The sequence below is a fragment of the Hippichthys cyanospilos genome, chromosome 2, assembly GCF_059441005.1.
Source record: "Hippichthys cyanospilos isolate Australia breed blue-spotted pipefish chromosome 2, RoL_Hcya_1.0, whole genome shotgun sequence".
In the NCBI taxonomy this organism is placed as follows: domain Eukaryota; kingdom Metazoa; phylum Chordata; class Actinopteri; order Syngnathiformes; family Syngnathidae; genus Hippichthys; species Hippichthys cyanospilos.
In genome coordinates this window covers 13,184,816-13,198,462 of record NC_142370.1, presented here as the reverse complement: position 1 = coordinate 13,198,462, position 13,647 = coordinate 13,184,816, and the positions used below count along the sequence as shown (strand labels likewise).

At 39.6% G+C, this 13,647-nt stretch overlaps 2 protein-coding genes across 3 annotated transcripts; one reads left to right on the top strand and one right to left on the bottom strand.

The window, feature by feature from the left end:
- The first annotated feature begins 1,987 nt into the window (after positions 1-1,987).
- Positions 1,988-3,859, top strand: pomca (proopiomelanocortin a). Its single transcript, XM_088407699.1, has 3 exons — positions 1,988-2,036; positions 2,903-3,020; positions 3,298-3,859. The coding sequence occupies exons 2-3, from the start codon at positions 2,907-2,909 to the stop codon at positions 3,754-3,756; spliced, it is 573 nt and encodes a 190-aa protein (XP_088263825.1). The 5' UTR covers positions 1,988-2,036; positions 2,903-2,906; the 3' UTR covers positions 3,757-3,859.
- An 828-nt stretch (positions 3,860-4,687) lies between these two features.
- Positions 4,688-12,239, bottom strand: iqcb1 (IQ motif containing B1). Of its 2 annotated transcripts, none has more exons than XM_088409090.1 (14): positions 11,881-12,239; positions 11,368-11,536; positions 11,140-11,260; positions 10,988-11,063; positions 10,766-10,865; positions 10,347-10,513; positions 9,349-9,443; positions 9,157-9,275; positions 7,291-7,357; positions 7,086-7,161; positions 6,618-6,778; positions 6,313-6,450; positions 5,824-5,980; positions 4,688-5,163 (listed from the first exon to the last, which is right to left on the bottom strand). In XM_088409090.1, exons 1-14 carry the CDS (start codon positions 11,984-11,986, stop codon positions 4,976-4,978), a joined length of 1,740 nt encoding a protein of 579 aa, XP_088265216.1. In that variant the 5' UTR covers positions 11,987-12,239; the 3' UTR covers positions 4,688-4,975. The 2 variants fall into 2 exon arrangements, with proteins under 2 accessions (XP_088265216.1, XP_088265217.1); XM_088409091.1 differs by having other exon boundaries at positions 12,051-12,239.
- Between the last annotated feature and the right edge of the window lie 1,408 nt (positions 12,240-13,647).

Genomic DNA, 13,647 nt, shown 5'->3' with positions numbered 1-13,647 from the left:
TTCCCAAGGCCATTTTTCTTAAATTTAGGAAATGATAGCAAAAATAAAATCTTATCATAGGAACATTTATTCATAAGCATTGTTTTAAACATTTCCAGCAAGACACTTCTGGAATTTAAGTTCAATTATGTATCAGAATCATGTTCAATTTAAAGCTACCGCATTATAGTCATTAATTTCAGTCATTAATTTTAATTATTAAAATCATTAGAAATATTTTTGGGGTTGTTTTAAAATTACAATTTTACACGGGTGTAATTTTAAAGTAATTAGAAAATATTGCTTGCATTTTAATGTACGTAGGACAACTTACTTAAATCTAGGCTCAAACAAGAAAGAAAATGCTTAAGCTACATTTTGAAGGCTTTATTAAGAAGATTTTTTTTTTTTTGCTGATTTATACTGCTGGCATGGCTAGGTGGTAGAGTGGTTACCTGACAACTGAGGGATCATGGGTTTGATCCCAACACCAATGTGACTGTTGATGTGTCCTTAAGCAAGACTCTGAACACCCAATTGCTCCTGATGTTGTGTTATCAGTAGATGAATAAATAGTCAGTGTAAACTGTTTTGAGTACCCAAATTAGAAAAGTGTTATGTAAATGGGAGTCCTATAAAAAAATATTATTTTAGGTTTGACCTATGTTGAGGAATATTTGCTTGGATTTAATTTGCAATTTGCTTAAATTAAGAATTTGTCTTTTTTTTTTTTACTCAAATGGCTCTTAAAACTAAAATAATTTTTTCTTGTATTTTTGTTTTCTTTGTGCAGTACAACTACTAAAAATGTTAACTTTTTACATGCTTTATGTAGGTTACAGAGTGGTCTGAAAAAAATAACAAATGAGATACCGCTGTAGTGATCCATAATGGGAGTCAGAGGTGAAGTGAATGAAAAAGCCAAAAAAGACATTTTAATGATGTTGAAATAAAATGGAGTTGCCAACAAAGCAAAAGACGTGTCAAGAGAGCACACAGTAAAAACCGTTCCTCCTATCAAATCCGCCCCAAAGTGAAACTACCTCATAACAAGAGTTCCAAGTGAATTATGTACTAGATGTTGCCCTGCTATTGAAGGACCTGCCTAAGCTAGCATGCTAATGTACGGAAGCCAATGTTCTCATCACTAGTTTTAACCCTAATCGCTAATTCATAGCTAATTGCTAGTCATCTTGAATGCTCTTAGTTGTTAGTAAAGCTAGAATCTCTCTTGATGCCAATTTACAATTAACACAATTAATTTATACAGACTACAAATTACACAGAACATTTACATTAGTACACAGGAACAGCTTGTGCTTGGCCAAGGGGGTGGAGCTGCAGTCTATCGTACATAGGTTGCTTGCTGAACAGGAAGCGCTTCACGCAACATCTGCTTTTCACAATAAAACAAAATTTTTACACATAAACTAAAGCAGCTATGTAACCACAGAAGCACAAAATCAACACTGTATGGTTCTTCGGGAGCCAGATGATGTACATTTAGAGTAAACAAAACAACCACAGGGGAAAAGTACGCCAATCTGTACTACTAGCCGGACGGGTAGCTTGGTGGCACCACTGAACTTTCTTAAAACCTCAGAAGCGAAAATTTGAACCTTACAGAGGCATGGACAATCTTGTTGAGGCTGCAAACAAAAGAACGCCAGGGCAGCAGGTGTTCAGGCGTGTAATCGTACACCTCAGTTTGCAGGTTAAAATTCCATTGACGACATATCGGCCTGGTGTTAATCTACAGAATCCAGTGTTTGACATTTACCGCACAACAGCGAATAAGCTTTTTCATACAGTGTGTGGCGTGGCGGCTGTGATGAAGTCAAGCCCGTTAGTGATCCTTTTCTCACATGCTCAATTAATCGGCAAATATTAGTCAAAGAAAGATTTGGTGGGGGGGATGAACGTCTGGCAATTACGTCATTTCAGTGCGTGTGTGTGTGTGCTCATGCTCTATGCGTACAATATAAAAAGTGGGCTGTGTCAAGAGGCTACAAGAACCCAGCGATCATCTCAAGCACGAGGACAAAGACAACCGACAGGTGAGACTTACTTTTGTTCGATTTCCTTCTTTTATCGATTAAAATTTGGTCAAGGCTTATTTTGCTGCCAAAATTTGTAACCTTTTCACATTCTTTTGATGTGCCCGATTTTTTTTTTCCTCAAAATTGGCTTGAGTTCTTGAAATATTACATATTTTTGTTTTAGGAAAGTTCTAAGAATATGCAAGTTATGACATGGGTTAGCACTTCATCCTACAATTTCAATGATGTTGCCACTATCTTTTCAAGCATGTGCGTACAGTATTTTTATTTTTGATGTGATATTGTGAAAGATGATTATCACAGAGAGCCTTCTATCCACAAATCATGTTCAATGTGAAAATTAAATGGAAATATTAGCAGTAAGCAACAGATCTTTTAAAATACTTAGTAGATTTTCAAGTATGTCTGGAAATAGTGTTTATTTTTCTTTAGTTTTACATAGTTGCTTCCATTTTAAAAAATTATCAGTACTTTATACTGATCAATGATTTCTAAATGCTAACACAGTGAGAAATACCAGACAATCAAGAAATACATGCAGACAGATAATAAAACAAAAAGCATATGTTCTTCATCCTCTGCAAGGAACAACAAAGCGTACTGCTGAAGAGTTGTGACATTTCCTCTATAGGTTATTATGTCTGTATAATACTGATCCTAAGGTGTGGCATGAACACCAGGACCGGCACAATGTCCACTTGATTGGAGCAAAAAATGTAAAATAAATAAAATACCCATTTATTTATGCTGTACTGTACTGTGTTTTTGACATAATATAAAATCCCGTTTTCCACAAAAGAGACATCCATTGAAAGAAAAAAAAACAAACAGACACTTTTTTTGTGTGGTTGTGTACCTGGCAGGAAGATGTGTCCTACATGGCTGTTGGTGACCGTGGTGCTTGTGGGCGTGGCCGGAGGAGCTGCCAGTCAATGTTGGGAACATGCGGCCTGTCAGGAGGAGGACTCAAGGAACATGAGGGTAAAGCAAAAGAGGTTGCCTCCTCTTAGGTCATGGGTAGGGAACTCCGGTTCGTCGAGAACCATATCCTGCCTATTTTCGATGTCTCCCTCACACCTGGTTCAAATAATCAGCTAATCAGCAAGCCTTGTGGAGGCCTGATAATGATCCTGATCATTTCAATCAGGTGTGTTGAAAGTGACACACATCAAAAACAGGCAGGAGTTCCCTACCCCAGTCTTAGGTCATCCCGCAAAATGCAAACTAAATTATTGGTGTTCACATCACTTCACTTCAGGAGTGTCTGCAGCTTTGTCACGCCGACCTCGGTGACCCGGACCCCAACTCGCCTCCATTCCAGCCTCCCCCTGCGCCTGACTCTGACTTCTCCCCCCCAGCCAAGCGCTCTTACTCCATGGAGCACTTCCGCTGGGGGAAGCCCGTAGGCCGAAAACGTCGTCCCATTAAAGTGTTCGCATCCGATGGCGCGCAAGAAGAGTCGAGTGAAGTTTTCCCCGGGGAGATGAAGCGTGATTTAACCAGCGATCAGCCAGTGGTTGCAGAGCAAGAGGAGGTGATGGGAGAGGACGGAGTCCAGAAGAAAGACGGCTCCTACAAGATGAAGCACTTTCGCTGGAGCAGCCCGCCTGCCAGCAAACGCTACGGCGGCTTCATGAAGGCCTGGGATGAAACCGAGCAGAGGCCCCTGGTCACTCTCCTTAAGAACGTCATTAACAAAGATGGACAGATGAAGTGACACGCTTTACCCGGGCGGTCAACAAAGTTGAGTGTGTTTGAATTGTTACTGACTGTAAATATTGAAGACATGAAACCATAAAATTCTTGCAAACAAAAGTAAATAGCCCCTTTTGTGTGTTTATTTTGTGTTGAGAACCGCGCTCTGCAATGATGATCGTTTCGAAAAGACGTATGCGTATTTAACCATTTCTATGAGTTTGACTATAAACTGTGTTGACTTTGACGTGTTTGTGTATGAATACGACTAAATTATGTTCAGTTTACAAATTGAAAACTTGCGAGTGCAATGTATTTTGAATACAAGTCTCGTTTGCACGACTAGGACCTTGCGAGACACGACTTCATATCTTTGCATGGATCTCCTTAGGATTCGTGTATCTGATCCTTTGGATTTACGTTGAATTTGCAAATTGAGATGACGTCACGCCAAAGAACCAGACAAAGTCGATCTGCGAGTCATTTGTGACACGCATGCGTAGAGCAGAAAAAAAATGAACTAATTGAATGCGAACTGAACGGCAAACAGAATTTCGATAGCTCACCAGGCTTCAATCTTAAGGATGATGTATGCACATTTTTAGTTTTGCTCAAACGAAGCTTTTGTGGGACATTTGGAGACAATTTCTTGAAAAACTTTCATTTTGGGAAGCTTCTCTAACAGCTAGTGACCTCTTCTGGGAAAAACAAGCACTGCAGTTGATTAGGAAAACACTTAAACACAATCATACTAAATTAAGATTGATTAATTACAAATAATTTTTTTTTATATAATTTACTGTTGTGGTTATGTGGCAGTTACTCTCTGAAAAAAGTGAAAATCTCACAATCACACACAGCTGAAAACCTCTTACACACAGTGAAAATTGAATCTTAAGAAATTGAAAGTTTCTTGTGTACACTAAAGAAATGCTCACACAGACTCCCGCAACTGAAATCATCTTTTTTTTTTTATTTTTCTTATTATGGTCACACATACAAAAGAAATCCATCCATAATATACAGTAATGCTCTCACGCACATGAGTGAAACTCCCACAAACATGAAATCCTCTCACACACACAATGCACTTATTTCAATTGTGCATAACAAATAAATATATGTAAAGCAAAACAGAGTCAAAATGTATGTATTTACTTGGACAACTGCACCATTTCTGTCGCGTACACAATAAGCAATGTGATGGATCAAAATGTGACAGTTGCTCAGCTGCTGTCCACTCACCCAAGGTCCATCTCTACTTCAGCTTCGAGTCCGGCAGTTGTCTCCCCCAGGGCCCGCCACCAGGGCAGCCTGTTGGCCTGTAGCCTAGCATTGTGGGCATCACGAGCTCGAGCGGCAATGGAACCAGAAGGACTCAAGAAGTTCTTGATATCGGCCGCAGTGACAGCAGCGAGGGGAGGGCCATCTGTGGAGCAGGGGAGAAGATCATGTGATGGTTTAAGGCATCCGTGTCAAACATACAGCCCGCGGGCCAGTTCCGGCCCGCACACAGGTTTAATCCAGCCCGCGAGATGCTTTTTTAAGTACAGTATAAAACTGTTGATTTTTTTTCAATAAATGATAATGGTAATTGAGTTGTAAAAAAGGCAGCTCAACTTTTATCGCCACATCATATCGTTACATGCTTCATGTAGCTTCCCCTGACAACTGCCAGAACGTTCCCCAATGGGTTGAATTTACACCACTATTTCCAGCTATGTCGAGATGTATCGGATACAACACATATAAATTTGTTCTTGTTTATAACCCTTAAAACATCATAGTAAGATAAAGTAAAATCTTCCTAAAACAACAACTTTTTTTCCCAGTGATTCGATCAGCTGAAAATGATGTGATCAGGCTCAATTTCCAATCATGTGATAAGGACCGAGACATCTTTGTTTTTTTTGTTTTTTTAAACCAACCTTTCCATCTCAGCTCACATGGAGACATACTGTAACAAAGGTTATCAGCAACTTTTAAGCCTTTTTTTCAACCAATGAAAGGAAATACCCAGGTCAAACATGCTACGACCGGAGAGATTTCAAATCAAACAATGAGCTACTGGCAAATGACGAGAACAAACCTTTGAAAAGATCCAACTGAGTGTGAGTATGAGCCAACAGGGACTCCATTTTTTGCTCCTCCCTTGCTTGTTGTACTGCCTGTTGCAACAGCGCCTGCAGCCGCCACTGCACGTCCGTGTGGAGCTCTTCACACTGCTGACGACTCACACCACTTGACTACACACACACACACACATTTTCATTTATACATACATATATACATACATATATATATATATATATATATATATATATATATATATATATATATATATATATATATATATACATATACACATATATATACATATACACATATACATATACACACACATATATATATATATATATATATATATATATATATATATATACATATATATATACATATATATATGTATACATATATATGTATACATACATATATTTATATATATATATTAGAGCTTAGCAGTGGTATAGAGGTGTGTAGATTGAACAGAGAGGTAACTCAAGGTCAAGTGCCTTACAGGGTGCAAACTGATGTATTCCTCCACCTGTCTCTTCAACATAGCCCTCTTGCTCTGAGTCAACCCCTTCTGGCCGATCCAGCAAAGGCCAGAGGCCAAAACTTTAGCGGCCCGACGTTCTTGAAGAAAGCGGCGGACCTGAAAAAAAGCAGAGCCAGTCAGACTCCAGCAAGGTTGGGTGGAATGACCTCAACCATTAACATTGCACCCTCAAAGTGAATAAGCTATTTTCAACACTGTGTACAGTACTTTTAATAGGATTTTTTTTCATGCATTTTTGAAATAAGAAAACAATGAATGCATACTACTCTCTGCAGGGTCCTGGCGGCATTCTGCTGAGCGCGTGCGAGTCTCAATGCAGGTCGCTGTGAGTCAATGCATCGTCTGACTAGGAAGCCTCGCCAGGCGCTCTGGATCAACACGGCTGCACGGACTTCACATTCTAGCAGGTATGGCAGAACCTGGTCTGGACGGGAAAATGAGTTGGACCATGTGTGGCTGTGTGAGGGGGAACCTTGAGTCAGAGGATGCCCAGTCACATGACTTGACTCAATTCAACCTTAAGATAGATTTAAATCTCACTAATTCTACTTCATAATGTCAAGCTCTCAGAAAAGTCATCTTCAAATGCTTGTCGAGACCGAAGCCTTTGATCTGTTCTTAATAGAGAAAATATATCAGTCTTTTTATAACTTGCACATATATGGCTTCCTCCAACATTGCCTTGAGTGTGTGTGTGTGTATGTGTGTATGCATGCGTGCGAGTAGTGTACCAGGAGGTAAAAGCTGCAGCAGTTCTCTCTGTTTTTGATGGAACCTTGTCCTTGCCTGTTGACGCTGCAAACAGACCTGCACAAACACACAAGGCACGTACACGCCCAAAAACACAAATACACGTGCACGAATCCACACATGCACGCACACAAAGTCATTTTGGGTGGTGGATTGTGTAGGTATATGCTAAGCAATGATTTTAACCTGAAAATTCAACTCCTCTTGCAAGCGCTGTGCATCCCTCTCCTGTTGCTGTTGTCTTCTCCGAGCCCTGACACACAAAAGGAACACACACTTTGACTCGTTCACCGCCATTGACAAGTATTCTTATCAATTACATTTCTTTTCATGTGGATGGGTGTATCTGATTCTGTACTACTGTATATGTTTAACATGGAAACAACTTTACTGATGCACAACCGCCAGTAGACGACAACAATGGCCCATTTTAGATCGGAGATCAACACAGTCCGAGAGTGTCTTGGTAGAAATGGCTAAATTTTGAAAAGCTTCCTTTTTCAGAGTGCTGATTTTTATAAATAAGACTGGAAAAGGTCAGGAAGGAGAAAGTCTTTGCTTTCTTTTGGTAAATTTCAAAATCTTCTAAAAAGGCTTAATTAGCTTGGGAGCTTGCATTTTTTTGGATAATGGTCTTAATAATATTATTATTAATAATAATAATAATAATATACACAGTGTCAGATTAGCACATCTGCCTCACAGTTCTGAGGTCCCTGGTTTGCTTCAAGCTCCAGGCTTGAAAGAGATTATTCTGGACTTCAGGAAGGGACGAGCAGACCCAGCGCCGCTTTACATTCATGGGGACTGTGTGGAAAGGGTGAGCTCCACTGGGTTCCTGGGTGTGCAGCTCTCTGCGGACCTCTCCTGGACAGCCAACACCATGGCGGTGGTGAAGAAAGCCCAGCAGCGACTCCACTTCCTGAGGGTGCTCAAGAGGAACAACCTGGAGGAGAAGCTGCTGGTGATGTTCTACAGAGCTACCATCGAGAGCACCTTAATGTACTGCATTACAGCATGGTACGCGAGGTGCTCAGTAGCAGACAGAAAAGCGCTGCAGAGGATGATTAATCTGGCCCAGAAGGTCACGGGCTGCTCTCTGCCAAGCCTGGAGGACATTGCCAGCACACGTTACCTCAGTAGAGCCGGCAACATCATCAAGGATGCATCCCATCCCGGCAACCACCTGTTTAACTTGTTACCCTCAGGCCGCCGTTACAGAGCACACAAAACCCGAACAAGCAGATTTAGAGACAGTTTTTTTCCTAGAGCTATTACTGCAATAAATAATCACGGAATATAATCAAGTACTGCATTTTAAACCATACTCACTTTCTTCACTTGTGCAATAATGAGCATTATCTGAGCCATTCATCCATGTGCAATATGTGTACTGCGTGCGAGAAAAGCCTCAGACCAAACTACCACTACATATGCTGTTGTTATATGTGTTTTAAACATTGTATTTATATACTGTTATATTTTACTCTATTTATTCTGTTTTTTAACGAAATGCACTGAGGAGTAGCACCCAAATTTCGTTGTATGCTATACAATGACGATTCTAATTCTAATTCTAATTCTAATAATTCCTGGTACTCCTGGTTACCTTCCACATTCCCATAAACAACGCAACAAAGTTATTTTGTATTAGACACTCCAAATTGCTCTTGAGTGTGTTTCTCAGTGTGAGTGGTCATTCATCTCTGTGTCCTATGATTGGCTAGCAACCTGTTCAGGATGTACCCAGCCTACTGCCCAAATACCTCTGGGATAGCTGAAAGCCCGCAACCCTTGAAAGGCCAAACGGTTAGAAAAATGGATGGATTTTTATGTATTTTTTGCTGCTTCCATGGCTTGCAGTCCATCCCTGCTAACGTGCACTGCTTATGCCAGTCCTTCTCAAGTCTGTCCATTAGGTAGACATTACTTGTAAATATTTTTATTTTATTCAATTGCGGTATCATTGTGTAAGCTGATCCATTAGAAATAAAACAAATAACAGAAGGGATCATAACAAAAACTTGATTTGAAAACCACCATTTGACATACCTGAAGCGACGTTGCAGCATGGTTACCACTCCGCCAAGGCTCTTGACTCGACGTCTGGTCACATACGATTTCCAGGCTGCCTGAATCACACATGCAGCTCTCACCCGGTCAACAGAAGCCTATATGACGGAAGGGTGTCATCCAAGACAGAAAACTAATGGATAGACAGGGTGAATCCCTCAACTGACTTACAGTGCTTTCCTGGGACAGGGTAAGTGCGATCAGCTGATCTACTTCCTGGTCAAAACCTCGTCCTCGCCAGTCCTTGTGTAGCAGGCTGTCCAACCCTGCAATGCCAAACAGGCAAGATTGAATGTTTTCTATTTTCTTTCGGATCAAGCTGGCCTGCGACACGATAAAAAATAGAGCATCTGTTTAAAAAAGGGATGGAAAAGCGAGAATTTTTTATTAGCGCGTGGATTTCCTTACCAGATCCATGACAAAAATGCTATATTTTGGTGCAGAAAAAAATATGTGACTAGAAATGCTCCTTACACTTTATGTGCCAAAGTTTGTTTCAATTAATGATTCAGTTTTTGTTTAATCACTTTTTCAAAATGTTGTAGCTTAACATTGGTTAGGAATACAGGGACAATGTAAATGGACAATGCTTGGGCACTTAAAGGGTTAAAACATTTCACTTTTCAACGTAAAATTATCAATGCATGTATAAATGATCCACTAACCCAACACAACAAAGGATTTGAAGTATTTTTTTTTCCATTGCAAGGGACACTTGGGCAAAAAAATGACTACTTAAGGTCAGCACAAAACTGCAGAATATCAAGCCAACTCATTTTGTTTGTTTTTTTTTTCAAAAACATTTTTGTAACAAAAAACAACGCACCCATAAATATGATTGAGTTACTACAGTGTATGAAAGACTGTAATGAGTAGGATGTGATTTCCTAAAATACTTTAGGCCACATTAGGAACAACACATTTTGTTGACTAAACTTGTTTTTCATCCCATATTGGAGTTAAGTTTGATTCCATTTGAAAAACACAAAACATTAAACGAAACATTTGTAATACATTAGCTTCAGAAATGATTAATACTGGACATGACAACATCAACGAGACAACTTCTCATCTCTGTTGGGAGGAGCCAACCAACATGTGAACAGAGGAACGAAACTCCCGCAGGATGCAATAAAGGGATGAAATTTCCCTTGACAACGACACCTTACCTTTGAAGTTGAGGAGGAAGGACTGAAGAGGCAGTTGATTGGCCATGAGAAGGATCAGTCTGACAGATGCTCCACCCACTGCCTGATCAGAGCTCACAGCTAATTGACCCACAGCTTCGTTGAGCAGCAGCAGGATGGCTTCGTCACTTAAACTGGAGAGGAAGTCACTGTTCACACAAGGAGGAAGGAGTTTTACTTAGCAAGCGTTGACAATAAAAGATGAAGTTGTTACTCCAATGAACTTCTTGCTGTATCAACAATTTTTTGTCTTTACTTAGATGCGGTTCTCACTCACGCTTTAAACAGTTACACTTACCAACGCACTTCAGGACATTGTAAGTATGATTGGACACACGCAAAAATATCACTGATTGTGGGAATAATATGCAGATAATTACACCTGTGTGTGTGTGTTTTACCTGCTTGCTGTACATATATTAATCCACATCTGGAGACAGAGCAAGGGCATGGTGGCCTCGTCACAGTCCTGAATGAGTTCATAGTGGGAAGAACTGAGAACTAAGAACACAAAAATGTTTTTAGATGAATTTCAATCGCAATAAAACAGTTTTGTGACAGTTATATATCATTTCAATGTGACTATCATTATGGCAGTATCCAGCAGTTAGGTGTGCACCCACCCTGCAAGGTGAGCTGTGCATGTGTTTGCAGAAGCCAGCTGACTGAGTCCATGACCTCCCTGAACAGAGTCGCACACTGGCGCCATACATGCCAGTCATAAATCTTAAAAACTCATCTGACTGGTTGGTAAGCATGTCTCTGAGCCCCTCACCTCTGCTCGCCTTGCAAGATAACTGGCCAATGACAGAAGGCTCTCCATGAGTGATGGTAGGAATAGCCTATGAAAAGTCTCTGATAATTCACCAGGCTGCTCTACGCCCATACAACAGGAACTAAAAGGAAAAGCAGACACAAAATCTATCAGGCAAACATTCGAATTCTGTGCTTTATAGTCAAGTACAACAAACAGAAAGTTGTTGGCCTATTGTGTGGTTCTTGCCTTGTGAGTGAGGCAAGCTTGACGGCAGCTATCCGGGTGCTTTGTAGGCTTTTGGAATCCAGTGTGAGGAGGGCTACGCAGTGGCTCAGAATATCATTCTGATACAAAAGAGACTTGACTTTGCTCAGCGAATTGCCGTCCTCCTGGCCCACCGCCATGTCCAGAAACTCTGGGTATGATTAAAAGTCTGTGTTTGCTTTTTACAAACTATTTTAGTAAGGTTTAGAATAGCAATGACAAGGAAAAAGTCTTCACAATCCCACATAAAATAAAAGTATCTGAGTTTGAACAAACCTATTTTGTTAGTTTTAACTATTAATAATTCAAGTTGATAATCAATTGCTTAAAGTTAATACTTTGTTTTTTAACTGCTTACTCGAGTAATTATATGGAGGGCTTTTACTTGAGTCGCATTATTCTGAAGAAACATACTCTTATTTTTGTTTGCCAATTCTACCCACGAGTAGTGCCGGACAAATACTTTCAGTGAGTAATAGACAGAAAGGTTCTCACGCTTTAAAGTAACATTGAGTAGGTTGAGTCTGTCAGTAGGACTCAGGCTTGTGTCTTCCAATTGTCGCTTCAGCTGAATGACTGCCTCTTCATTCGGCTCCATCATTGTAGCTCTAGCATCTCTCAAAGTATAGCAATTAAGTAATGACACAGAATGTATAAGAACTAACCCAAAATAAGATCCTCGCCAAAACAAAATGGGTTTAAGTTTGCCGAATGGCCGCCGTTTTAAAGCTCCATTTGCGACCAACAATGCCGTTCATTCTCGGGTAATCGCATTTTGATAGAGCCTTTTCAATCGTTAGCTTGCCGACTTAGCCACACTACACAAACAATTTTCGTCATCACACTGCGACTACTTAGCTGGCTTTGTCCTTGGCGCTTTTTGACGCGAGCACCGCTTTTTCCAAATGGCACAAATAAAAAAAAGTTGAGCAAAATGTTAAGTGCCTGTCTTGAAACATTTTAAAGGTAAATAGACCATTTTTAAGAAGAAGCAAACTATGTAGGGAAAGTCAGACTATGATTGTATTTATTTATAAATGTATTTATTTTTACAATTGTAGACTTTTTACGAGACAATTATTGCCAACTCGTTCGGTAGGGTTTGCATACATACATACCATATATACATACATACTATATATATATATATATATATATATATATATATATATATATATATATATATATATATATATATATATATATATATATATATATATATATATATATATATATATATAATTAAAAGAGTAGAGTAGTAGAGAGTAGGCCAAGTCTACGTCTACCCCACTGAATGTACATAACGTTTGAAGAAATGTTATTTGCCCCAATTCTTTGCCCTCACTAGTAAGGCACCATTATTGTAAACAAGTAAAACAACAAATGCATACTAGTACAGAAACTATGCGTTATTAGTGAGCCAAAGCTGATGTTTGCGTGCAATTAGTACAAACTTTGAAACGTGTGATGTGAAATTTTATGAATTTTAAAACTGAAACGTGTGATGTGAAATGGTGTGATTTTAAAACAGCACTGTCGCACAATTGTCTATGAATCTAACTCTGCACGAGTTGACATCTCTTTGTAAATAATACTCGTGAAGCATTATATGTTAACTTGCAGAATTTTATGCCACAGGAACTACTGTTAGTTCACAGTTCTCAACTTGCCCAGATTTGCTTTCCTTGTAACATGTAGTGGTTCTACTAGTCAGTTTACTCCTGCACTGTTGTCCATATACTCGGACACCCTTCAGTGAGTGCACAAGAATAATGAATAGATATTACCAGCCGTGTCAACAAGTGAAGTTTTGCCTCACTTGTAACTTGTTCAACCTGTGTGCTGAACTGTCCACGTACTTGTCCTCACTACTACAGAACGGCTGTTCTCACAACTTTTGCTGTTTCCACTATTGCCTTCTGCTACTCTAGCATGAAGTTCTACGAATAAGCCCTTGTTATTCTACTAGTACCCTAAGCTAACTAGAACGAGAAGACACTATTAGTTGTCAAGTACTATGAAGTTTTCCTACATAGTTTTACTAATGCACTCATCCTACAAGACTGTTACCAATTATGCCTCAGTAAGTGTTTCTCCCACTACTGCCTTCCAGCTTAATAATGTTAGTAGAATGACTATGCCACACCACTAGTCGTCAACTAGTGCACATTTGTTCTCACTTGTGACATGAAGTTGGCCCACTATTGCGGTCTTTGTATTAATAGGCCTACATTGCAGTACAGTACTGTATTTCACCGTCTT

What these genes read in the sequence shown, in the direction of transcription:
- pomca (XM_088407699.1), top strand. Translation starts at nt 2,907, where the DNA reads ATGTGTCCTACATGGCTGTTGGTGACCGTGGTGCTTGTGGGCGTGGCC. An exon ending in AGGACTCAAGGAACATGAGG is followed by an intron (nt 3,021 to 3,297) that starts GTAAAGCAAAAG and finishes ACTTCACTTCAG; the next exon opens with GAGTGTCTGCAGCTTTGTCA.
- iqcb1 (XM_088409090.1), bottom strand. Translation starts at nt 11,986, where the DNA reads ATGATGGAGCCGAATGAAGAGGCAGTCATTCAGCTGAAGCGACAATTG. An exon ending in ATCTTGCAAGGCGAGCAGAG is followed by an intron (nt 11,064 to 11,139) that starts GTGAGGGGCTCA and finishes GTATGGCGCCAG; the next exon opens with TGTGCGACTCTGTTCAGGGA. An exon ending in CCAGGACCCTGCAGAGAGTA is followed by an intron (nt 6,451 to 6,617) that starts GTATGCATTCAT and finishes GCTTTTTTTCAG; the next exon opens with GTCCGCCGCTTTCTTCAAGA.